Genomic DNA, 23,544 nt, shown 5'->3' with positions numbered 1-23,544 from the left:
CCCGAGTAGCTGGGATTACAAGCACATGCCAACATGCCTGGCTAATTTTTTTGTATTTTTATTAGAGATGGAGTTTTACCATATTGGCCAGGCTGGTCTCAAACTCCTGACCTTGTGATCTGCCCACCTTAGCCTCCCAAAGTGCTGAGATTACAGGCGTGAATCACCACACACAGCCCTAATAATTCTTAAGTTGCAGAAGCAAGTTCCTCTTGAAGTGCCATGTGTTAGCTTGCCTTAATCTATTCTTGATATACAAAATAGATACTGCTTTACAGTTCTTATGTTTTCTCAAAGATTCACAGAATCATCCTGTAGCTCCCTATGTGGGATTATAGCTGTGACTTTTTACTCTACAGCTGTCAGAATACACCAGCTCCTGGAATTAAGCAAGAGCTGTATTGTGACTTGGTTGGGCAGGTAACTGCAGCCCTGTAACATGACATCATAGTAATGCTGAGCTTATCTTAAAACTAGCTGGGGAGGGAGGATAGTAACAGTGAGTCACTGTGGGCATCTGACTTAGGGCAGGCAGATATTCCAAATCCCATGATCTTTCAGGTTACTTAAAAATTGGCCAATCCTATGGGCTGTGTTCTGATGCCAACATAAATTTTGTTTAAATTAATTTGCCTAGGCTGTTAATAAGGCAGTTTGGGAATATGAAGTGGTTTCCACCAGAAAAGAGATAACTGAGAGAGAAGCAGACCTCTTTCTCTAAGCACCCTTTACAAGCTTAACTTTTGCTTGCCACCATTACCTTTTGAAGATTTTTTTTAACTGCTCCTTGCAGAGCAGGACTACCCCATAGGCAGTGTGCCCAGAGTAGCCTGAAGAGCTTTTTGATTCTTCTAAGACACAAGGTCTCACCTCCTCCGCCTAGGCTGGAGTGCAGTGGTGTGATCACAGCTCACTGCAGCCTCGAACTCTTGGGCTGCAACAGTCCTCCTGCCTCAGCTTCCTGAATAGCTAGGACTACATGTGTGTACTACCATGCCTTGCTAGTTTTGGTATTTTTAAACTGTTTTTATAGAGATGAGGTCTCCCCATGTTGCCCAGGCTGTTTTCTAATTCCTGGGCTCGAGATCCTCCTGCCTCAACCTCCCAAAGTGCTGGGATTATAGATGTAAGCCACAGCACCCACCAATTTTTCCTTTTCTAAAGCTCAGTGTACATTCTGGTAGGAAAGACTCAACCAAGTAAATGTTCTCCCTATGAAGTTGTTTGAGGATTTGAAAAGTTAATCTTCAATTATCTGGATTTGAAACCAGTGTATAACTTTTTAAGCTAGGAAGAAGTCAAGAACTTAAGAAGACTGCAAGCAAAGGGAAAGCTTACAAAATGGCTGAATCCTTAGAGTGTAGCTCCTGGCCTCTCCTTGATAGGAAGCATTAGACATGGTTTCCCTCTTGGGAGCTGGGAGCTTTTGGTGTAGTTCAAGCGACAAGGCATAAATACTGCTGGGAAGGAGTGGATAACTCTAATAAAAATGTTCCTGGGCCAGGCTCGGTGGCTCACGCTTGTAATCCCAACATTTTCAGAGGCCGAGGTGGGCGGATCACGAGGTCAAGAGATCGAGACCAGCCTGGCCAACATGGTGAAACCCCATCTCTACTAAAAATACAAAAATTAGCTGGGCGTGGTGGCACACGCCTGTAGTTCCAGCTACTCGGGAGGCTGAGGCAGGAGAACCGCTTGAACCTGGGAGGCGGAGGTTGCAGTGAGCCGAGACCGCGCCACTGACTGCACTCCAGCCTGGCGGTAGAGCGAGACTCCGTCTCAAAAAAGTTTCTGGACAGAACAAGATTAATGAGCCAATGAGGGGCTACAGAGCTGAAAGTTGCTAGGAAAGGTTCTGTAAAGTGAAACTAACTTGGTTTTAATAATCGAGTTGGATTTGTTTGGGGGTGGAGAGATGCCAAAGTGAGGAAAAAGCAGTGCTCAGTTAGGAACTAACAGCAGAAGTTTGGGTGTTGGTACATTTCCCTGAGAATATAGACTGTAAAGAGAAATTAGGGCAGGATTAGTGATAGTACTTTGCTGACACTCGGTAGTATTTTATCAGCATTTATTCATCAGACCCACATTAGGCAGGGCAATTTTGAGTGTGTGAGCTAAATTCTAATTTTTTTTTTTTTGCTCTTGAACTAAACTAGTCTTTTGAATGTTTCGGGTTTTACAGTTAGAGTCCTGATGACTTTTTCTTGTTTACTGTTGTTAAAAATCACTACCTCCAGTGGTCAAAGAGAATGAGTAAGAGAACTGACTGTGCATATCAAGATGAAGTATGCATCAGTGGAGATGATCATTGGTGGTGGCAGAAGTGTTGTCAAAGGTGCTCTTGCTTGACACACTTCCAATGCCGAACATGGTTTAAGTGATAGATGGCTAATTCATTGATAATGTACTTGTTGCCTTGCAGGCTTGTGTACTGCTGGCTACCTCTGGTCTGTGTGCCAGTATTGAGCAGCATTCTATGGGAGGAATGTAGTTGCTCACAACAGTGTCTGCTTCCACATCTGTAGTTCTTGTGACTTCTGATATCTCTCAACTTTAAATTTTCTGGAAGTATTTAAGTATATTCAGACCTTCTGATATGTCTTAACTTTACATTTTCAACCTGCTGTATAGCAGCCTCTTATTGCACACTGAGGATCAGCTTATTTCATTAAAGTGCTCTCACTTTGAATACCTCCCACCTATTTGGTGAAAATTCATATTTGTCCTTTCCTGAGTATACCATTTCACAACCTCTAATTCTTTGCCTTCTTCAATTGGTTTGCAGACTTTTCTGTTCCAGGAAGCTTATGGAAAGGGGTGGGAAAATAGAGAAGCTGTACTCTGTATCCTGAAGTACTTAAGCAGGGTTTCCAGAGTGGCTTTTTTCTTTTTTGGTGAGTGGAACCTGGCTTTTTCTCTTCCCTCCTATTCCCTCCCCAAGCCCCTCACCCTGCTTCCTGACATTGCACATGCCTGAAAGAACAAGGCTTCAGATAAAAGAATGAGAACACTTGAATGAAAAAGGAAGACTTGGTCCAAAGCCCCTGGTGAATATGAAAGAAGTGTTGGCCTGGGCTATCTCCCACATAATTCACAGCTGCTATCTTGTCTTCACAAGTGAAACATCCCTTACCAATAGTGACCCACCTTGTGAGGACTGCAGGACGTAAGTTTTCCCTTTCCAGTTAACATGCCTAATCCCATGCTATCTTTAAGAGCTTGAAAATCCTTCCTGACCTGAGCTAGGCTTTTATTCTAGGGGACTGTATGAGAACATCTCCACCATGTGTTCGCTGTTTTCAAACTCCCTGCTGTATGAGTAGTTTCAGATGCTCACTGCCAGTAATGGTTTGTTAGTACCTCCAAACCATTAGAGAAGAGCTCAGGAGACTGAATTTGAAAGATGCCCACAGGGTGATTTGAGATTTGGGACAAGGTTATCACAATAAGTTGGGATTGGGGGAGTTGACACAACCAGGGTCTGCTTGGTGGGCAGCTGTTTCAAAAACCCTTGGTGAACTCTTAAAGCCCTGAAGAGCTTAAAAAAAACTCCGGAGAGATCTGAGAGTCACGCTTAAAGCAGCCTTTCTAACATCAAAGAAAAGCCAACTTAGCCTTTTTATACAATTAACTACATTTGGGTCTTAAATTCTTCTACTTTGACATACAGTCTCCTAAGTAGTTGTTTAACATGGCCTTGTTACCCTTGCCCCTTCTGTGCTGTTTTCTGAGAAACAGATGCAGAAACTGATTCCCTTTCTTCCTCTCTCGAACGGGATATAAAGAACTATTGCGCTTCCCTTTACTTGTGGCCTTCCTGTACACTGAACAAAGCTAGGGAGCAGTGCTTCTGAGCCAGCTGTTGGGGGTCCACAGCCAGAAGGAAAGGGAGACCACAGGAGCCATTCAAAAGATAATTACATGTCAGAAGAGAGTCCAGCCATGGGGTTCTGTTAAAGTAGACACCTTCAGGTTGGGAGACATAAGCTTTTTGTCTGCTTGCTGGGCTGAACCCTCACCATATCCACTGAGCACAAAATGGGGAGCAGCTGTACCAAAGGAGGAACGAACATCTTTCACCCAAGTTGCAGGTCTGCTACTTGTCTGGAAATGTTCAAGGGAGGCTAAGGTATCTTGTCTTACAGTGTCTCAGGAAACAGGTTGGTTCTCAGCTGGCAGTGAAGGGGGACTGGTGTGGTATTAGAAGTTGAACTTGAGGTTGCAATCTCAAGTCATCCTCTGGCCTCATAGGAATGCACCAGGGTGATTTGGGAGGATCTGAGTTTATGAAGTTAGACTGAAAAAAAAAAAAAGCTGATCTGATTTAAACAGAGTTGCCAAAGGCTTCCCCGCCAATACACAAAGACTGCATTGTTCATGTACCCTGTGTACTCTAAGTGAGACACCAAATCACATGCAGCAACCTGGTCTTGCATTTGCATAAGCCCTGGTTAGAATGTAGGGTGTTTTTTTTTTTTTTAAAAACAACTAGGCCAGTAGCCAGAACAGAATTATTTAAAATGGGACAGATGTCCAGAGAATGGCTAGTGTCCTCTAGCACTCTCTCAGAAAGAAGCAAAAGCAGCAAGTCTGGGGTTACAACTTCCAGTGGCCTACTTTAAATAGACACTGCTCTGAAAGATGACTTTCTTTACAAATATCTTTAAATACGAAATCCAAAAAATAGAACTCAGTGGAATGACAATGACAATGCATGATGGTGGCCCACTGGCTGTCCCATGTGAAATACTTCTTGCCTGACATTCATCATCTACTTGTTGACTGACCCATTGAGGTGCCTTCATGACACCTTTTACATTCATGATGGGTCTCTGGAAGACAGTAGTGTGCTTGGTGGAAACTGTCATGTAAAAAGTGAGTTGTAGGGAGCTACACAGTGAGTACACATGGTATACGGATACGGAATGGAATAATAGACACTGGAGACTTCAAAAGGTGGGAGATGAAAGGGGATGAGGTATGAAATCCTGTTGAGTACAACGTACACTACTTACATGCACAGTACACTATTTGGGTGAGGGGCACACTAAAAGCCCAGACCTCACCGCTACACAATATATCCATGTAACACAGCTGTACTTGTACCCCCTAAATGTATACAAATAACGTAAAAATAAAGTGGATATGGTGGCTCTCGTGTCCACCAACAGTGTGTATGACTTTTTAAAAAGTGGGTTATAGGTTTATCAAACTGAAAGGCTTGTGTGAAAATATGAAAAATACTTTGTGTCTTAGAGGGTGCTATTGAAAAATCCTTCTTTAGGATTTTGTGGTGCTAATAGGTTATAAAAGACTCCTGTTTGCTCTTGTTTTCCTTGAAATAGGATATGCACTTGTGGAATGTTCTTTCTCTCTGCCCTCAGAGGAAAATGGAGCCTAGTGGTCATGTGTACCTATTTCAGGTTGGATTCTCTTTTCAGCGTTTATGGACAGCAGTTACCAACTGATTTATTTTATATGAGTACTGGGGAGCAGGCTGGCCTGCATCATTGTGGGGTCTGCATCACTGAGGGGATTGGGGGCTAAGAGAGCAAAGCTTGGAATGGGAGTATAGGCCTAGCTCTCAGGGGTGAGGCAGGCAGGGCCCACACCCCTTTAGGGGAGATGACAAGTGTAATCCCTGGTTTCTGCAGGCTGGAGGTTTGGAAACGTATGTACCATAGGGAACAAACTCCAAGTTTCCTGACTGTGGAGAAGAAAAGGAAATAATACCGTGCTCTGCTACTGAAACAACTTATTCCTCAGAGTCAGGCTTTGAAAAACAAACCCAGTAAAAAGTATCTTTATTCTCATGTTTAAAAAAGTTTTTCTATGATGATGTATTAACAATGCAAAAATATTTTGAACACTACAATAATCTTTTTCTCAAGACTTCTTGCAGTGTTACACTAGAATATGTGATCTTTGGATTCTGAGAAACCAGTGGCTAAAATAGGAACTAAAGGCTTTTCTTGAGGGGTGGGTGAGTACATGGACAGCCCTCTTTTTTTTGTTTTTTGAGACACACTCTCCCTATTACCCAGGCTGGAGTGCAGTAGCGCCATCTTGGCTCACTGTAACCTCCACCTCCCGGATTCAAGCAATTCTCCCACCTCAGCCTCTTGAGTAGCTGGGATTATACACGCACACCACCACATCCGGCTAATTTTAGTAGGTACAGGGTTTCACCATGTTGGCCAGGTTGGTCTCAAACTACCGACCTCAGGTGATCCACCTGTCTCGGCCTGCCAAAGTGCTGGGATTACAGGCGTGAGCCACCGCACCCGGCCAGGCAGCCCTTTTTCTTTGGATTCAGGCTACGTACGATGAGAAGGAGGCAAAAAACAAAAATTAAATTAAAAAAAGACTTGTTTTTCAAGGCTCAGGGTTGAAGCTTGGCTCAAAAATGGGTTAAAGTAGGCTATGGTGAAAACCTGTTTCCACTACTGGAGGTTTTCTGGGCTCCTTGATCTAGTTGTAATGGTCCTCTGTCCTGCAGCCCCATGGGGAAACTGGAGCTGGTCTGGACTGAATGCTGGAAAACAGGCTCTGGCTGTCGTGAGGTTTTGGGTTTGCCATCTCACAGCTGCCCAGGAGCTGGCTGGACTGCCATAAACTGGAAATGGAACTGTGAAAAAGGCTCTGTGAGTGGGGAGGGGTGCACACTGGATTTGGGCCATGACTTCTTTGAACTGTTGACTGCGCTGCTAATGACAAGCCTGGGGCCTTGGTATCAGAGCCTCTTAGGCCGGTGAGTTTCTCAGGAAACACTTCCAAATAATTTGAACTAGAGCTAGATACACCCCCGCTCCCCAACTTGCCTGATAAGGTAGTGTCAGGTTATTTCTGTTGCTTATGTTGATAGGCCTAAACTTAACCTATTCCATTCCCCTCCCTGCTTCTCGCAAGCTCCTGAGAACATGGTAAGAGGCTTCCTCTGGTCCAACTTATGAGTAGCAGCTGGTTTTGTTTTATAAACAGAGCTTCTCCATTTCCTTAAAAGAGTTGTCATCTTGAGCTTTGTGGCTGTGACCATGCTCACAAGTTGTTTGACAAACCGGGTCATTCTTGGTCCATGAATGGGGAGGGTGTGGCAGTGGGGGGGATGGGGGAGATGGATAGAGAAGGTAGCTAGGCTCAGTTCAGCCCATCTCTAACCTAGAGCAGAAAAGCTAGAGAGGCAGAGGCTTCTGGCTGGCAAGACAGATGGTACAAAGAATAGATGCAGGCAGCCATAGGTACAAGGGATTCCCTTAATTAGATGACACATCAACACAGATCTGATTCCCACCACTTGGAGCAGTTTGAATCGATGGCCTCAGGTTCAGGTAGAAATTTTGCAGCCTCTGAAATCTTCAGGGTCTGGACCCTGAGATGGAGTTAACAGGACCCCTGGCCGGTTTTCATGCGATCTGGGTCTCTGTTGCTTTCTCTCAGGGGGTAGGCTCCTGGAGGCGGCCAGATGTCCTGTGCCTGCTAGGCCGCCTGTCTCTGAGATTCCTGTTGCTGTACCTGTGTACTCTGCAGGGTGCTGTGGGGGGCCTGTGGGGGCCCTGGGGTTGGGAGGCTGAGAGCAGTGGAGAGACCTGGGGATGTAGGTGCCAGCTCCGCGGGGCTAGCAAGCAGTTCTGTGGGGAAGTGGGGCAGCAGATGGTAAGAGGGTGAGTCCTGGGGAGCTGGGGACCCGGGGCAGCCTAGAGCACTGTCATCGGAAGGAACGGGGCTGGGGCAGCGGCCTTCTCCGGGTAAGTACCGAATGCATTTCTTTTTCCTCCTAGGAATAGTGAAGAGAGTTATCTGTAAACAGAGGGTGAATTCATAGTCATACACCACAACCAAAAAGTGCTGCACAGGGCTGGCTGATTTCTTGTCCTCTCTTCCCGTGACTTGGGTGGTAAGTCAGTGTCCTCAGACTACCACTCTGCTTGGCCTGGCCCAGACCTAGGACAGGTGCAGTTCCCAGAACAGCCACAAGGTGGCACAGGGGCCTTCTGTCACTAGGCCTGTGGGCTGTCACCTGTCTTCCAAGGGAGTCATCTCCCAGTCCCGGCCTTTGAGCTTCTCCAGGTGTGTCTGTGGGACTCAGATCTGCACCAAGGCAAGGGGCCGCAATGCCTATGGCTTCCTTGCCCAGCCATCCCAGTCCTCAGGTTGGGCTAGAGAAGAAGACATGGACAGTGACTCTTCTTGTCCATTACCATCCTTGAGTTCTCTGGGCCAGTTTGTCTCTGATGGAATGAATGGAATAGAACTTCCTCTGAAGACAGGGTTGTTTCCCACTGTGCATATATATGTGGGTAGACAGACACACTCCAAACTCCACTCCTCCTTACCCTTGGACAGGGAGTGTGGTGGATACACTGAGGGGCTGGATAAGTGTTCCTTAGAGCCACTGGCCTTACTGCCTGGAGTACCCTCCGTATTAGCCCTGCCAGGCCTGGCCTGAAACTGACTGAGGAAACTTTAACCACTTGTTGGGTAAACTTTGTCACAACCACAAGTATTTCTCTGTTGTATGGTGAAACACATGGGCCCTTTCCCTCAGACAGCCCAGGGTACCCTGGCTTCTCTCCCCCAGCCTCTTCAGCCCTTTGGTCTTAGTAGGTACAAGATAGCAAGTCACATGGTTGCCTGGCAACCAGATGGTTCTGTGTCATCACCTTGTTTTTTCAGATTAAGGGCTCAGGATGGTACAGGCAGGGATCCCATCTTGAAGAGGAAGTGAGGGAGCCGATGGGCCATGACTTTGAGGCCTGGGAGAATGGGCTCCAGGCCCCCTTAGTGGTGTTTGAGCTATCTGTTTGCTGAGGACCTGCTAGGCCCGCTGGTATCAGAGCTACCTTCTTGAGTCTATCCTTCCTTTCTGGAACATTCTGTCTTTCCACTCCTCCTGCACTTAAACCCAAGTGTTCTTCTCCACACACTGTGTTCAGTATTTACTACTGTTCTCAGGAGGCCTGGGCTCCCCAGTCTGCTGAGTATGCTAGTGGGCTGAGGGGCCAAAGGAGTGGGCTGCAGGCCCAGTGGAAATTGTGCAGTCAGGGAAGCAGCTTAAAGCAAAGGGAGAACGATGGTGGGGACAAACCCACCTGCACGGACCACACCAATCCGTCTGCTGGTTGAGGCCAAAGCGAGCACGGCATTTCTTAGGCGAGCCAGGGTCTGCTCACAGCCATGCCAGAGGGGCAGAGCAGGGCAGAGGGCGAGCAGGCAGCGGGGCAGAGCAGGGCCCAGAAAGAAGAGTGACATCAGTGTTAGCCAGTTATAGACACCCTACAGCCCCCATAGGCAGAGTGGGCCTCTCCATGGCACAGCCAGCCCCAGTGGGAGCCCAAGAGCCCAGAGCCAAGATATCAGGAAAGGTGGGCACTCAGCTACGCAGTAGAGGCAGTGGGAAGAATGGGAGGGAGGGAGTCCTGTCAGTCTGGCTTATCTCTGTGGCTTATGGGGCCCTTGCAGCATGGAGGCTGCAGAGGACCCCAAGGAAGACCATGGAGATCCAGCCTCTTCTGCCCTAGGGCCACCCACCTCCTCCCTAACCCCCTACCCATTTTATCCAGTTTTTCTTCATTCTTGACCTACATTCCTTCAAGGGATAAGGCTGAAGGCTATACCTTATGCCTGTTCTACACACTTGCAGATGGAAGGAAGGGCCCATTCTTTACCTTGGAAAAAGGGCTAGGAACTCTGCCCTGCTCTGTCCCAGTCCTAGCCTCCAGCTTCCCTGTATGGGGACAGCACAGCTGAGAAGGTCAGGGATGTAGAGTCTAAGTTACCAGAGGGGCAGGAATTCACCCACAGGAAGGAGGCCTGCAACAGGGTGTGGGCTTCTCTATATAGAGCACTTGGCACTGCCATGAAAAATGTTGAAGTGGGGGTGATAAAATTGCCAGGCTCCAGCCAGTAGGCTGTGTGACTACTGGGCCTAGTCATGGGGCCTAGCTCAGCCTCTCCCAATCTCAGTAGAACTAGCCAGGACATTGTTTGGGCTAAGCATCAAACCATAGTCAGTTCCTTGCTAGTTTCTCTGGTGAGTGGAGCTAGCAAAGGTCATGGGTGCAAGGCAGAGGAACACACCGTCTACCCAATTCTACCCAGCAGAAGCCAGTTCCGCTGAGTTTCCCTGGGACTTAGTATAATATAGCTGTTTCTTGCATGGGAATTTGACTTGTGAGATGCAGGTCTTATTTTCATAGGCCCCAGGCCCTGAAGGCTCCTGGCTGGGTACCGTGCTCTTCCCTTTGGGTCAGAGGAGAGCTGCTCTTAAAATGGGGACATGGAGAGGAGCCTCCACTACTGCTGAGGGAAGGTCTCACCTGTGGTGGATTCTTGGTGCTTTTCCCTCGACCGCCTCTTCTTCTTCCCCTGCAGGGAAAAGGAGAGATGCTCAGATCTGGGAGGCAGACACTGGGATACCCACAGCCTGCTGCGTAGCATTGGTACCTCTGGGATTCTGGGCATACAGGCCCCTCCTACCTTGGGGATGCTGGTGTTTCTTGATTGCTGTTCTTGCTAGGCTGCTATGGAGTGCATTTAGAAGCTCTTCCCTTACCCCATTCTGGTCTCCAATTTGAATGGAGGGAGGTGAGGTGACTTCCAGACCCTTTTCTCCCCTTCTGCCCATGTGGCCCAATCAATGTTGGGTAACAGCCCATGTGTGAGCATATCCTGGAGTGGATAATAGGATGTGGGCTTGTCCTCTTCTGAGGCAGCCATGGGAAGCCTTAGACCCTCCGTACCCTTCCTCATCAGTGCCTTCAGGACAGTAGTTCTGCATTCCTTGCTGAGATTGTGGCCTGGGGCATGGTATCTGGAAGGGTCCCCTGCCCACCCCTGCTGTGTGTCACTGGCCACTCACGTAGTTGTCCCGTGCTGACCAGCCTGGGTATAGCTGCATGTGCAGCTGCCTCTCCTTGCGGGCCAGCTCATAGTACTTGGCCTGCTCTTCTCGCGACAGCGCATGCCACTGCAACAGGGAAGGGGGACAGGTGGGATGCATCAGGGAGTCAGCAGGCTGCACCAGGCTGAAGAGGGTCGGGGAGCATCCCTGCCAGCCCACCTGCCCATGGTCTTACCCTGCGGCCCAGGATCTGGTTGATGGCAGCACTCTCCTTAAGCGTGCACTCTGCAATGACTTTGGCTCTCATCTCCTTCATATACAGCATGAAGGCATTGAGGGGCTTCTTGATGGTTGGCTTCTTGGCCTCCTTCTCTGCTTTGGACTCTGCTTGTGTCTTCCTGAGGAGCACAAATCCAGATGGCTGAGGAGCCCCCTGAGTGCCCACCTAATGGCAGCCTCCTCCTCTAGTGTGGGCCTAGTGTGTGCACAAGTGTATGATACCAGAGTTTTCTAAGTGGAATCTTTTCTAGCTGCCCCCAGATGGGTGAGCAGACAGCTAAGTTAACTGTTCCTTATAGGGATAGTACAGCCAAGTGGGAAAAGCATGTGTTAAGGACTTCTGAGCCCCTCCTCTGTTGGCTCAGAAAAATCCTTGTTCCCCATCCCACCCACCCGCTCCTACTTCTGAGGATCAAAAGCATGTAGCCAGAGGCACAAAACAGCTTGGCCAGGGAGCTGGTGGCAGTCCTCAGGCCTGATGGGGAGGCATGTGTATCCTGACTGGCACACCCCCTGCCATCATTGTCTTTTCACTCACAGGTTGCGGTCGAAGGACTGAAGCTCCTGCTTCCCTGAGGGGGGCACAATGGCCGGGTGGGGGATGGCTGCTGGGTGACCAGGTACACTGGAACCTAGCATCAAGGACGGGTGGGTGAACCTGGAGGCAGGAAGAAAGTTAACACTGAGCCAAGAATTATGGGCCAGACCTTTGGACATACACAGAGGCCCCTGCATAGTACATGACTGGAGGACACAGGTGAACAGATACTCCACCCCTACTGGCCTAGACATAAGTACACAGAGATAAATACAAATACCTGCTCCCAGCACACTACACAGACACACTGCAAAAATCTACACAGATTGCCATTCAGGTGGTTACTACATAGGTCCCAAGTAGCTTTTGAATCTGTCCCCTTCTCACGTCCTTCCCCCACCAACCCAGCCTCAGGAGCCTGTGGCTGCCCTGTGAGGCCTCATCCCTCTCCTGCTTGACCCTTCCAGGCCTCTCTCCACCCAATAGCCAGAGTGACCATTAAAACCACCTGAAAGTTCCTGACCTGCTCCTGCTGAAATTCCCCCAGCATCCACAGAATAGAACCCAGGCTGCTCCCAAGGGCCTACACAGCCTTGCATGAGCATCCTACTGCTGTTTCTAGCCCCTTCTCTTCCCCTCTGCTTCCTGTCCCTCTCCACTCCCAGTCAGCCCCAATAATGGCTGTTCCCTTGTCTTCCTCTTGCAAAAGATGTATTACTCTTTCCATGAAGCTCTCCCTGACCCATCAGGCCTGGTGGTCTCCTTGGGGCTTCCCCATCACTCAGCTGGCCCATTAAGCTGCTAGTGCCATATCTACACTTGCTATACTGGGCTGTGAGCTCCAGTGGGCTAGAAATGTCTGTGGAATCCCCTGCCATTGCATATCTGGCACTGAGTCTGTCACTGAGGGAGCGACCTAAGTGAAGGGATCCATGTACACACACCTCCCACTTCACTTTCTTGCTGTTCTGTGGAGACCATTCTGCCCCTTACTGCTTACACAGGTGTTATCCCTGAGCCAGCAGCCCCTAAGGGTCAGAGGTTGGGGACTTATGTAAAAGGTGCTGTCTCAGCTTGGGGCAGAGCTCAGGGGATGCCCAGGAGAGTCCTCCTAAGTAGGGATGAACAGAGGTGAGTGCACACACATCTGCACAAGGGGTGAGGCATGTATGCATGTACTGTCCTGGCCTCTGGGGCTCTGCTGCATGGTGTGGCCTGGGCTGAGGCCTCTTGGCACTTGCACTAGCTTCATTCTCAGGCACAGGACATCAGGGGGCTGCAAAATGACAGACGGACAGATGGACAAACGACTAACACAGGGCAAGCACTGGCCCGGACATGGCCTTGTGTGGGCACTGAAGCCTGGGCAACAGGAAGCAGGAGCCTGGCTGTAGTATAGGGGACTCACCTGGGGTAGGGGGCGCCAGGGGCTGCAGTGGGGGCAGGGAAGTGCTGTCTATATCCGCAGGAAGGGGACAAGGGGTAGAGAGGAGGGCTGGGCCTGTGGTTGGGAGAGACAGCTGTTAGCAGTCTGGCTGCTGGCCAGACACAGGGAAGGACTTCCCTACCTTGCTAGGCAGGCCTTGACCCATCCTGTGAGACAGATGGGCCTCTGCTGGAATTTCAAGCATCTGCCACCAGAGGGCAGCTTGTGCTGCACCTGTTTCCCTCTGTAAACTTGTATGGGTGCTTGAGGAATGGAAATGGTATCCTTCTTCTGGGGCCCAGCTTAGCAGGCCCCTGGGCCCCTCCAGCCTGCTTCTGTTTCTTTGACGGTATAGGGCTGATACCTATCCTGGGGCCATTGCAGCCACTGTTAACACTGGATTGTTTTGCACTACTTTGCCTGCTTCAACTCCTGGTCATCCTTCAGGTCTTCCGTGGCCAAGTGACCCTTTCTCCTGAAACCCCTGAGATTCCAAGCTGGATGAGGTACCCCTCTGCGCTCCTACAGTCCCTAACCAGAGCACTACCAAGAGTGCCCTGTCACTGTCTGGTTTTTTGCCTGGGTTGCCCACTAGGTAGACTGAGTTCTGAGAGGGCAGGGACCTAGGGATCAGTCAGCTTCAGCAATGCCGACTTCCCTGGTGCCTAGAACACTGCCTGGCACACAGTAGTGCTCAGTGGAAAGATGGTGAAAATACCCCCACTTCTTTCCTCACAGCCAAGTGCTACCGGGTGGAAGCGAGGGCACAGGGCTGCCTAAAGTCGCCTCCTTACAGCCTTGGTAGGTAAAATCTGCTCTAAGCTCAAGTCTCTTGGTCTTTAGCACTGCTGGCCTAGGGGATGTTTTGGAAAGGCTGGCCTAAAGATTTGCATCCACGGAACTCTGGTCTAGTCCAGTAAGGCTGGGCTCTTGAGCATCTTGCTACACCTTGATCCTAGGGGTATTCATGGGAGTAGTCTTGATTTGTATTCAGAATGGATTGTCCAAGGAGAATCTGGAACAGAGGAGGGTGCTGACCATGGGTAAAGGGCAAGTGGGCTGCAGGTTGGGCCTCCGGCCTGCACGATCTCCCTGGGAAGTCAAGTTTTCCTGCTGTTGGGTGACTGCCACAGTCCAGCTCTCTGAAATAGGCTATAGACCTGCACAGCTCACACTGTCGTTGATGAGTAAAGGGCCAAGTAGCCTGCCAAGGCCCAGCTCCAGCTGAGGACAGGCCCTTTGGCCCATAGTCTGGCCTACTGGCTGAGGAGGCCAGGCTTCCTTTTCCTGGCCCAGCCTTAAGACTCTCCAAGCAGGCTGGTCAGAGGCTTGGGCTCAAGCAGGCACCACAGGGAGGGACACTGCCCCTCAAGCAGCCCAGCCAAGGAAAGGACCAAAAGCAGTAGGCACTGAGGACAGTGAGCTGAGAAGCAGCAGCCTCTCTGGTGGCCACTCATGCTGTCCCCGCCCTGCTCGGGCCCACCTTTCTTCTTCACATATGCATATGGCCCTGGAGGTCCCTTAGCAGCCCAGAGTTCTCCCATCCAAGGGGACTTCTTGGACACTGAGGGAGACAGGGCTGGGACCAGGGAGCAGCTGTCCTGCCTCCCCAAGGGAGTATGTCAGGCTACCTGGGGAATGCAGGCCAGGGGTACATGAAGACCCCTAGCTCGGAGCCAGGTTAGGACAGAGTTGCTGGCCAGCCTCTGGTATCTAAACAGAGCTGGCAGCAGGGTGGTGAGCCAAGAGGGATGGAGGAGGAAATGGAAGGGCAGGCAGGTCTTGGTCCAATCAGCACACGGTGCCCCTTTCCCATTGGACCCCCACTCACCAGCTCACAGTGTGGGGGAGCTGCCCCATGCTGCCTGAGGTCAGGGAGTAGAAGCCAGAGAGGTCAGGGGTCTGCAGAGGCCTGTGAACTGCAGAGGAGAGAGGCTGAGTGAGTGGGCTAGCCTGACCTGGCAGGCTACATCAGCAGTTACTGCAACCTAGAGCCTCCTACAGGGGCCTTAAGATCCCACCAGCTTTGCTAGAGGACCAGACATAAACTGGTTTATTCAGGAGGATCCCAGTGTGATAACAGTGCCCCTTTGACAGACAAGGGAACCCAGGGCAGAGGGCTGGGGTGACTTGCCTAAGACGTTAGGGGGCCAGTAGGCAGAGCTGAAGTCACTCAGGCATGGAGGCATTGGGGCATCTCTGGCTGGGGACTCCAGCCTGGCTTTCTGGGCAGGAGGCAGGCCCCTGGTCTAGGGGAGCCCAGCCTGGGGAGCCAAGGCTCCACCTGCCCCCCAGGGTTGAGTCAGCAGGTTTCCCACAGCTGACAATGAGGGATTTCAGAATGACTTTGCCTGAGGCTGAGGTGAATCAGCCGTCACAACCACCACTTTCCATTTTCTCACTGAGGGGAGGAAAGGCTACAGTTTTACAGTTCTCAGCAATGCCGCCATACTGGCAGCGAGGTCACCCATGAGATTTAGGCTTGTAGCTCAACCTGAAGCCTTCACAGTTTGATCTAGCACCCCCTTTTCCAGTCTTCTGGTGCCCTCATACCCCCAGTCCATCTTTCTGGAATTTTCTTTGGGCCCTTAGTTTGCACAGCCCCAGGTTCTCCAGTTATAAAATGGACCCAGCTACCTGATCTCAGAAGCTGGGGTCTTGGCCCTTAGGCTCTGGTTTCACTGGGCCCCTCCCCATCCCAGGCTTGTACCTTGCTTCTGGCTGATGTCCGCAGGTGCAGGGGTGGGGTGTGGGCTGTTGAAATGTTCGTAGAGAGAGAGTTGGGGGACACCATGGGGGGCCTGATTGGCCTTGTGCTGAAAAATGAGAAGGAGAGTGGGTGAGTGGAGAGTCCTGAGGGAGGGAAGGCACTGGGGGGAGGGTGTGCAGAAAGCCCAGCTGTCAAAAGTAGTGGTGGCCAAAACCACAGGCCTCAGGGAAGAGGTACCACTCAAGTCACCCTGTGTCCAGTGCCCCTGCCCACTAGCCCCTAAGACTTTGCCCAAGCAGTCCCACCCCCTAGAAAGCCTCTTGGTCTTTCTGGGCACTCAGTTCCTGGAGGTGCATCTCCTCTGTCCAGAAAACCCTTATTGGCCTCCTCATCTCAGGTTTGGCTTGTTTGGGGGTTGCTTACAGCCTCCAGCCCTCTAAAGCAGGGCATGGCCTGGGGACCCAGGCCTACCCCAGCACAGCCTGGAGCTTTCTTTTCCTCCTCCTCTAGCCCCCAGTCTGGGGATTCTGAGTCTGACCATTTGTCTTAGCTCAGGCCTAACAGGATTTTCTGACACAGGGAAGGGCCCTCTTCAATCCCCTAACTCAGGGGAGATGGGACCTGGCTTCCTCCAGGGCCAACCTTGCCCAGCCCCCGTACTTCCTGCTTCCTCAGCACCGCAGGACTCTTTTCTTTTCTCTCTCTTTTTTTTTTTTTTTTGAGACAGAATCTCGCTCTGTGGCCCAGGCTGGAGTACAGTGGCACGATCTCGGCTCACTGCAACCTCCGCCTCCTGGGGGTTTAAGTGATTCTCCTGCCTCAGCCTCCCGAATAGCTGGGATTACAGGCACCCACCACCACGCCCAGCTAATTTTTTGTATTTTTAGTAGAGATGGGGTTTTGCCACATTGGCCAGGCTGGTCTCAAACTCCTGACCGCAAGTGATCCACCCGCCTCGGTCTCCCAAAGTGCTGGGATTACAGGCGTGAGCCACTGCGCCTGGCCAAGACTCTTAACACTAGTTGCATTGCTCTATCAAGAGATGACTCAGTCAGCAGACTGAAAGGAGGGGCTCCCCAGGGAGACCTGGCTGCAGGGAGTCACTGCCAGGGCCAAGGCCCAGCTCTACAGTATTCTCAGTGTACATCTGCATGGGTCAGGGCCCTGGAGACATCTTCTGCAACCAAGGCTCAACTTCCCACTTTGAAAAGCCCATCTGCAGGGCTGCTGTTGGCTGGGAGCATGGATGAGTGATCACTGACCCCTGGCACAGAGGAAACGGGACGTCTTTGGGGCAAGTCAGTAATAAGGGGCTGTGGCCTGGTTTCCTCCCCACTCTGTGGGTGCAATTCCTGACTGGGTGAATTTAACCAGACTCCTTAAGAGCTTCAGGCGTCTCTCCTAGTAGTGAATAGGGTTCATGGCCCCTTTATTACCAGGCCTGGAGAAGGGTGGTTCATGGTGAGGGAGCCTGGCACAGTCCCTTGGCATTTGGTTATTGGAAGCCCAGGACAAGCTTAGATGGAAGGCTGGGTATGAGCCCCACTGTAGCCAAGGAATGAAGCTCCCAGCTGGGCACAGGCTCCCACACCTGCCAGCAACAGCCCTGTTGCTGGCATCTTTCCTCACATTCCTGCCTCCAGGCTACAGCCTTCACCCTTCCCTTCAGGTCTTGGGGAAGGTGCTGACACTGCCACCTGTCAGGGTCCTGCTCATCCATCTGCCCACCAGGAGGAGCCTTACATAACAGGGCTTCCCAGGCTTCCTCCTTTCCTCAGGCAGACAGGGGCTGATGTCCCTATAGGTGGCTGGCAAGGAAGAGGAGAGGCTGGGGCAGATGAAGGGTGTGTGAACACATGTGAACTCCTTCAGGTATGTGGTACCTGCCACATGCCAGGGACTGTGTCATGGATTTTGTAAACCCTGTCTTTCCCATCAGGGTACAAACAGGCTGCCATTTCTTCCATCTCTAAATCCTCCCCCAGCTACCACCTCCTGTCTCACTCCCTTTTACAGAAACCTCAGCAGACTTGTCCCCATTCACTGCCCCTAGTTCTCAGCCCTCATTCTGCCTTCAACCCAGCCAGTCTCTTGTCCCATCGCTCCACCAGATGACTCTTGTCAAAGTCCCAACGACTTCCACAGTCCTGAACTCAATGGTCAGTTCTCAGTCTTCATTTTACGCGACCTCTCTGCAGCATCAGACACAATGGTTTCTCCCACTTCCTTGAAAGAGTTTCTTCACTTGGCTTGCAGAATGCCACACTGCCTGATACTCCTCCAGCTTCATGGGCCACTCCTTCCTGACCTTGTTTCTGGCTCCCATCTTGCTCTCATCTGGGTGTACAACTTTAAACATCTTCATGTGATGGCTCCACATTTCTTCTCCAGCCCCACTTCTGGGAACTCTACTTTCCAAAGGCTTACTTAACTCTACTTGGTGGTCTGAAATGCCCCCTAAACTCAACATATCCAGATCAGAACCTCTGACTTCCTGCCCCAAACGCTCCTCCCTGTCTTCCTCAGTTAATGGTAACTCCATCCTTTCAGCTGCTCAGACTAAAGACCTTGGAGTCATCCTTGACTCCTTTTTCTCTGATACTCCATATCCAATTTGTCAGCAAATCCTAATGCTCTACCTTCTGAATGTATCTAGAATCCCACCACTTCTTCCTTCTTCCTTGTCCCCCACCCAGTCCAAGCCACCATCACTTCGCACCTGGATGACTGCGGCAGCCCCCCACTAGACCCCTGCTTCTCTCCTGCCCCCCCGCCAGTCCTCAATCCAGCAGCAACAGGAATGAGATCGTGTCACTTCTGCCTAAAGCTTCCAGTGGCTTCCCACGGTATCTCCTGACCGGGAGCCTACAAAGTTCTCTGTGGGCTGGGCACCGTGGCTTCATGCCTATAATTCCAGCACTTTGGGAGGCTGAGGCAGGAGGATTGCTTTAGGTCAGGAGTTCAAGACCAGCCTGAGCAACATAGCAAGACCTTGTCTCTACTGAAAATAAAAATAACTAAGCTGGGCATGGTGGTACATGACTGTAGCCCCAGCTACTCAGAAGGCTGAAGCAGGAGGATCGTTTGAGCCCTGGAGATTGAGGCTGCAGTGAGCCGTGATTGTGCCACTACACTCCAGCCTGGGTGACAGAGCGAGATACTGTCTCAAATAAATAAAGCTCTGCGTGATCTGGCCCCTTCTCCCTCTGTAACCCCAGCACCTTCTACTCTCTTCCTTGTTCACAATGCCTGGGACTTCCCATGGGTGCTTTAGCCTCCAGCATCCTTCTTCATTTACTCCAGTGATAATTTTGAAAGTGTGCCATGATGTGAGGTAGGTTGGGAAGCCCGGCCCTAGGCTTGTTGACCTTTTCACTGACCTTTTACTACAGGGTCCTGGGCCAGTCTCATCCCTTCTCCGGGGCTGCATTTTCTCCCCTTGGAAAAAGGAGATGAGAATACCAGTCCTACTCACCTCATCGGTCACAGATGCAAAAGTTCTGCTCTGTCCTAAAGTTCCAGGGAGAAGCAGCCAAGGGCCTGTTAAAGTAGGAAGTTTCCTGGAACCCCCTGGGGTGTTTCTATCCTAACAGGTTCCTAGAATAGCACCAGCCAGCCAGACAGCATCAGCCCTGACCAGGCCTCGTGACAGCTGAGGGCACGGAGTCTGAGCCTCAGGGCCTACTCCTTCAGGAACACTGGATCCTGCCAGAAAGCATTCCACCATTCACCACCTTAGGGCACAAATGCCTGGAGTATGGGGGGCTTTCGAGTCTAAGCTCCTGCTTCAGAGGAGGCCTTGCCATCCAGCCTTGGCTCTGGCTCTTTGACCCTTGGGATGGACCAAGCGCCTGGCTAGCAGAATAGGCACAGAAGCCTAAGGAGCTGAGCCAGGGGTCCATGGTGCCAGCTCTTGGAAGACAGTCCCAGAGTCTCTGCTCTGCCCAGAGTTGGGGCTCTGATCCAAGGTAGTGAGAGCATGGCTCCATGGCAAGTTTCTCAGTAAACTCTTCTTCCCCTGGGAGTGGGTGGTTTACCGAGAAACTACCCACAGGAGTTTTGGCCAGGAAGCCATGGAGAGCCCCCCTGCCAGGAGCGGGCAGGCCAGAGCTGACCCTCCTTGGCCATGCTGGGCCTGGCTCAGGTCCAGCTTTGCCACCTGAGCCCCAGGTTGCAGCACAGCTCAGGCTGGGCCTAGGAAACCTCCAAGAGAATCCAGACCAGTCTACAGCTACTGGCCTAGTACATATGCATGTGATGGGCAGTGTTGCGGGGTGTTGCCTGGCAGGCTGTGGTCTCATTCTGTCTACCAGCCTTCCTTGGGAACTGGGAAAAAACGCACTAAACAGGAGTCTGCTGTCAGACCACAGGAGAAGTGCTGGACGGGCAGGGGTGGGGCAGACAACTCACTGGCAGCTGGAGGTCCTGGGGTGGCCAGGGCTCCAGGGCAGAGCATTAAAGGCCTGGCCAGTCCCTCCCACAGTCATGCAGGCTGCCCCTTAGCCTCAATCTCCAGCCCCCTTTGTGCCTGGTGGTAGGAGCCAGGGGAAACCGTCTAGCACAGGGCCTGGCACCCATGTCCCCCATCGCCCAGTGGAACATCCCACTCCAGGGCCTCAGCACAAGGCTGTCTCAGGGCCAGGCTGCCTAGACAACAGGGTGGGGTCACCTGGGGCCTGGCGTGTATATGGGAGACCCGGTGACTAGAGGCCCCCTCCCCTGCTCCCCCTGATGGTGACTGTGCCCAGCCCTCAATGGAAGGAGGCAGGCCTAGGTGATTGTCCCCACCAGGCCCTGAGCATCTCAGTGGCACACCTTCATCTTGCCCTCACCCTCTGAGGGCAGAGTACCAAACATAGAGCTGGGTGCACAGTAAGTGCTCAAAGCATGCTGGGATGTTTAAATGCGTTGATGCCTCACCAGCAGTCCATACTGCTTGATCAGCAAACCCCAGACTCCTGCTCTTTGCCTTTGCCTGAGCCCCTCTGTCTCCCCCACCATCCCAGGCACCCCAGGGCTACCCTGAGAGTCATCTCTGTCCCACCAGTGCCTGTCCAGCCTTCTACTGGATGCTTGGTAACAGGGCTCACTCCCAGTAAAGGTGGTCCTTCCTACCACTGCATTGCTCTTACTGCTCAAAGACTTCCTCAGGCCACTCCAGTCCACTGTCCCACAGGGCTCCTCACCCTTTTGAACTATTTCCTTAGCCCATGGCTAGGAATTCGTCATTCAGGTGCTCCAGCATGCCCTCTTGTTTGCCAGGCAGGAGCCCAGAAGAGAGCCAGGCAGGGCCAGGCAGGAGGAAGTGGAAACGGGAGACTCCTGAGGTAGTTCTCCTCTGTTCTGAAGTCGAGCTTGGGCCTGGCTTGGCATCCCCCTTCACCACCATCCCCCAACCCCCCCAACTTCCTGCAGGCTCAGGTGAAAAATAAACACAGTCGGCATTTTCCCTGCAGACCGCAGCGGTCTGCTCGCAGGCTGTGTGCACGCTGACAGCCCTTGCCACCGCCAGCAGAGAAACTCCCTCGCCTCTGACGGTTGACTCTGAAAACCCCCAAATGCTTGAGCCCCACAACACTTTCCTAGCGAAGAAAGTTGCTGTTTCCTCTAGCCTCAAGCCTGTGGGGGTAGGGGATAGGTGAGGCCTGTTAAGGCCCTCCCAAGAACGCCTCCCAGTGGCAGGGGACTGTGCCAGCAGAAACAGCCCCCCAAGAGATCAAGATGCTCAGCTGGTCACTATTGGTACCAATCGGTCAGGGTGTATTTATGAGCTCCTATTATGTGCCAGGCAAAAAAATGCTTCAGGCCTAGAGAAAAGCATGTGCTAATGTGAGCGGAGCATTTCCCATGTGTGAGGCAGAGTTCTGAGCACCGTGCGGAGTTGAACTCAGATACTCCTAACACAGACCTATGATATTTAGGTACAACTAATATGCCCACCTGACAGATGGGGAAGCTGAGGCATGAGGTCACACAGCTAGTAAGTGGCAGAGCTGGGACAACACCCACGACACTGCAAAGGACACCCATGACAGTGCAAAGGGCCTATGATTATTGTGCACAGGACACTGTCCCAGTTCTAAACCCAGTCTCTCCCTTTCCCAGCCTGGCTGGTCAGGGTGACCAGAACCAGTGCTTCCCTAACCCAAAAAATGCTCCAACAAGTTTTAGGACCCCTGGGATGGGGGTTCTGCCTACACTGGCAGCCTGTCTGGTGGCAGTAGTTGAGCATGGTCCCAAGGCCCCAGCCATGGCCCCTGCTCACCACGGTACAGCCATGCCAGCCTGCTCCTCTGGCCCAGGTGCCTTCCTCCTGCTCTGGGCCAGGCTGGCCCACTCTCATCCTGACCTGTCTAAGGGTCACCTTGTGGAAAGGCCTGTGACCTGGCTTGGGGTGCCGCCAGCCTAGCCAGCAGAGGTTAGCCTAGGGGTCCTGGAAGGCAGGGTCTGCTTCTTAGCATCTCTTTGTCTCTCTGGGCTCTGCACTCAGCAGGCTTGTTGCATGAAGACCTCTAGAATCCCGGTGCCTCCAGAACCTGTGCATGCTCCCCTCCTCAGCCACAGGGCTTTGGGCTGTGACTTCTTCCCTCAGGTCCCTCAAGCGGAAGGCTGCTCCTGAAGCCTGGTCCGGAGCTGGGAGAGGCCTTGGGGAAAAGCCGATGGAAGGAAGGGCAGATCCCCACCTTGAGCCTCGTGCTGCCTCCAGGGCAAAGGCTGACCAGACAGAAAGGTGGGCTATTGCTATGGTTACTCTTCTGTTGGCCAAGCACACAGAGGTGACACTGACTAACATAAATGCCACGTGTGACAACCCACTTGAGGCAGGCATGATATATTCTTCCCATTTCACACACGTGGGAAGCAGGGCTCAGTGAGGTGAGAAAGTCAGCCGTGGCCCCACAGCCCTTCCTCTACCAGGTCAGTGCCAGGGCCCTTTATGGGCCCTCCAGGTCTTCAGTGGTGCCAGCCTCATTCTCCCCTTCTCACTCTGTGCTATAGCCACGTGGGGACACTGGCTCTGAGGGCATGATTCCCTCTGCTTGGAGCACTCTTCCACTACTTGGCTTGGCCAACTCCTATCCATCTTTCAGGACTCATATAAATGAGACTTCCTCCTAGAAGTCTATCCTACCCTCCTTATCTGAGGAGGGGTCCCTTGCCATTCCCTCATCCCCAACTCCTTCTGCAGCACCAATCCACTATGCTATAGTTGACTGTTCATCTGTCCTGTCCTTCCTGTGGTCTGGGATTGTGCCCTAAGTTATTTATATGGAATGTATTAGAGCTGGGCCCTTGAAGTTGAGTCCAGTGCAGGTAGGGTGGGAAGTGTGTGTGAGCCAGTGTTTAGGGAGAATGTGGCTGCACTAAATAAGGCACCCTGGCTGGGGCTGGGCACAGGGTCACTGCAGCATACAGGTTAGGAAGCTGGGAGGAGCCAGAGCCACTACTTGGACTCAGGACATCCTACCTGGTACCTAAGACCCTTTGGCCTCCTCCTACCCCTGTCCTCTCCTGCCTGCAATACTTTGGGAGTCAGAATGACCAGTCAACATCAGGGCTGCCATTAATTTACATAGGGCATTTGTGCTAATTAGAAAAAGCATCCCTTCTTTTGGATAGACACCCGGGCCATGCCATGCCAGGGCAGTGGCTTGGGAAGCACAGTGCAGGCTGGTCTCAGCCCTTGGCCCAGCTCCCCTGGCACAGCCCCTCCGGTTCTCACTTTCCTTCTTTGCACTGTTAGGGCCCAC

The 23,544-nt window shown here is 51.7% G+C and overlaps 1 protein-coding gene across 10 annotated transcripts in view; it reads right to left on the bottom strand.

Annotated features, from left to right (window-relative positions):
- Nucleotides 1–2,053: 2,053 nt before the first annotated feature.
- TCF7 (transcription factor 7) overlaps nucleotides 2,054–23,544 on the bottom strand; it is a 37,583-nt gene continuing 16,092 nt past the window's right edge. For 2 of the 10 annotated variants that reach the window (XM_030927428.1, XM_030927432.1), the window contains 8 exons: nucleotides 15,794–15,899; nucleotides 14,915–15,002; nucleotides 13,066–13,158; nucleotides 11,658–11,777; nucleotides 11,076–11,238; nucleotides 10,859–10,966; nucleotides 10,317–10,365; nucleotides 2,054–7,797 (listed from right to left, as the gene is read on the bottom strand). In XM_030927428.1, the coding sequence (XP_030783288.1) occupies nucleotides 7,775–7,797; nucleotides 10,317–10,365; nucleotides 10,859–10,966; nucleotides 11,076–11,238; nucleotides 11,658–11,777; nucleotides 13,066–13,158; nucleotides 14,915–15,002; nucleotides 15,794–15,899 (750 nt within the window). In that variant the 3' untranslated portion in view covers nucleotides 2,054–7,774. Of the gene's footprint in view, nucleotides 8,229–10,316; nucleotides 10,366–10,858; nucleotides 10,967–11,075; nucleotides 11,239–11,657; nucleotides 11,778–13,065; nucleotides 13,159–14,914; nucleotides 15,003–15,793; nucleotides 15,900–23,544 lie in introns of all 10 variants that reach the window. The other 8 variants (XM_030927429.1, XM_010359951.2, XM_030927424.1 and 5 more) reach the window with 7 other exon arrangements.

The sequence above is a fragment of the Rhinopithecus roxellana genome, chromosome 3, assembly GCF_007565055.1.
Source record: "Rhinopithecus roxellana isolate Shanxi Qingling chromosome 3, ASM756505v1, whole genome shotgun sequence".
Lineage (NCBI taxonomy): Eukaryota > Metazoa > Chordata > Mammalia > Primates > Cercopithecidae > Rhinopithecus > Rhinopithecus roxellana.
This window is presented reverse-complemented; position numbering and strand designations above follow the sequence as displayed.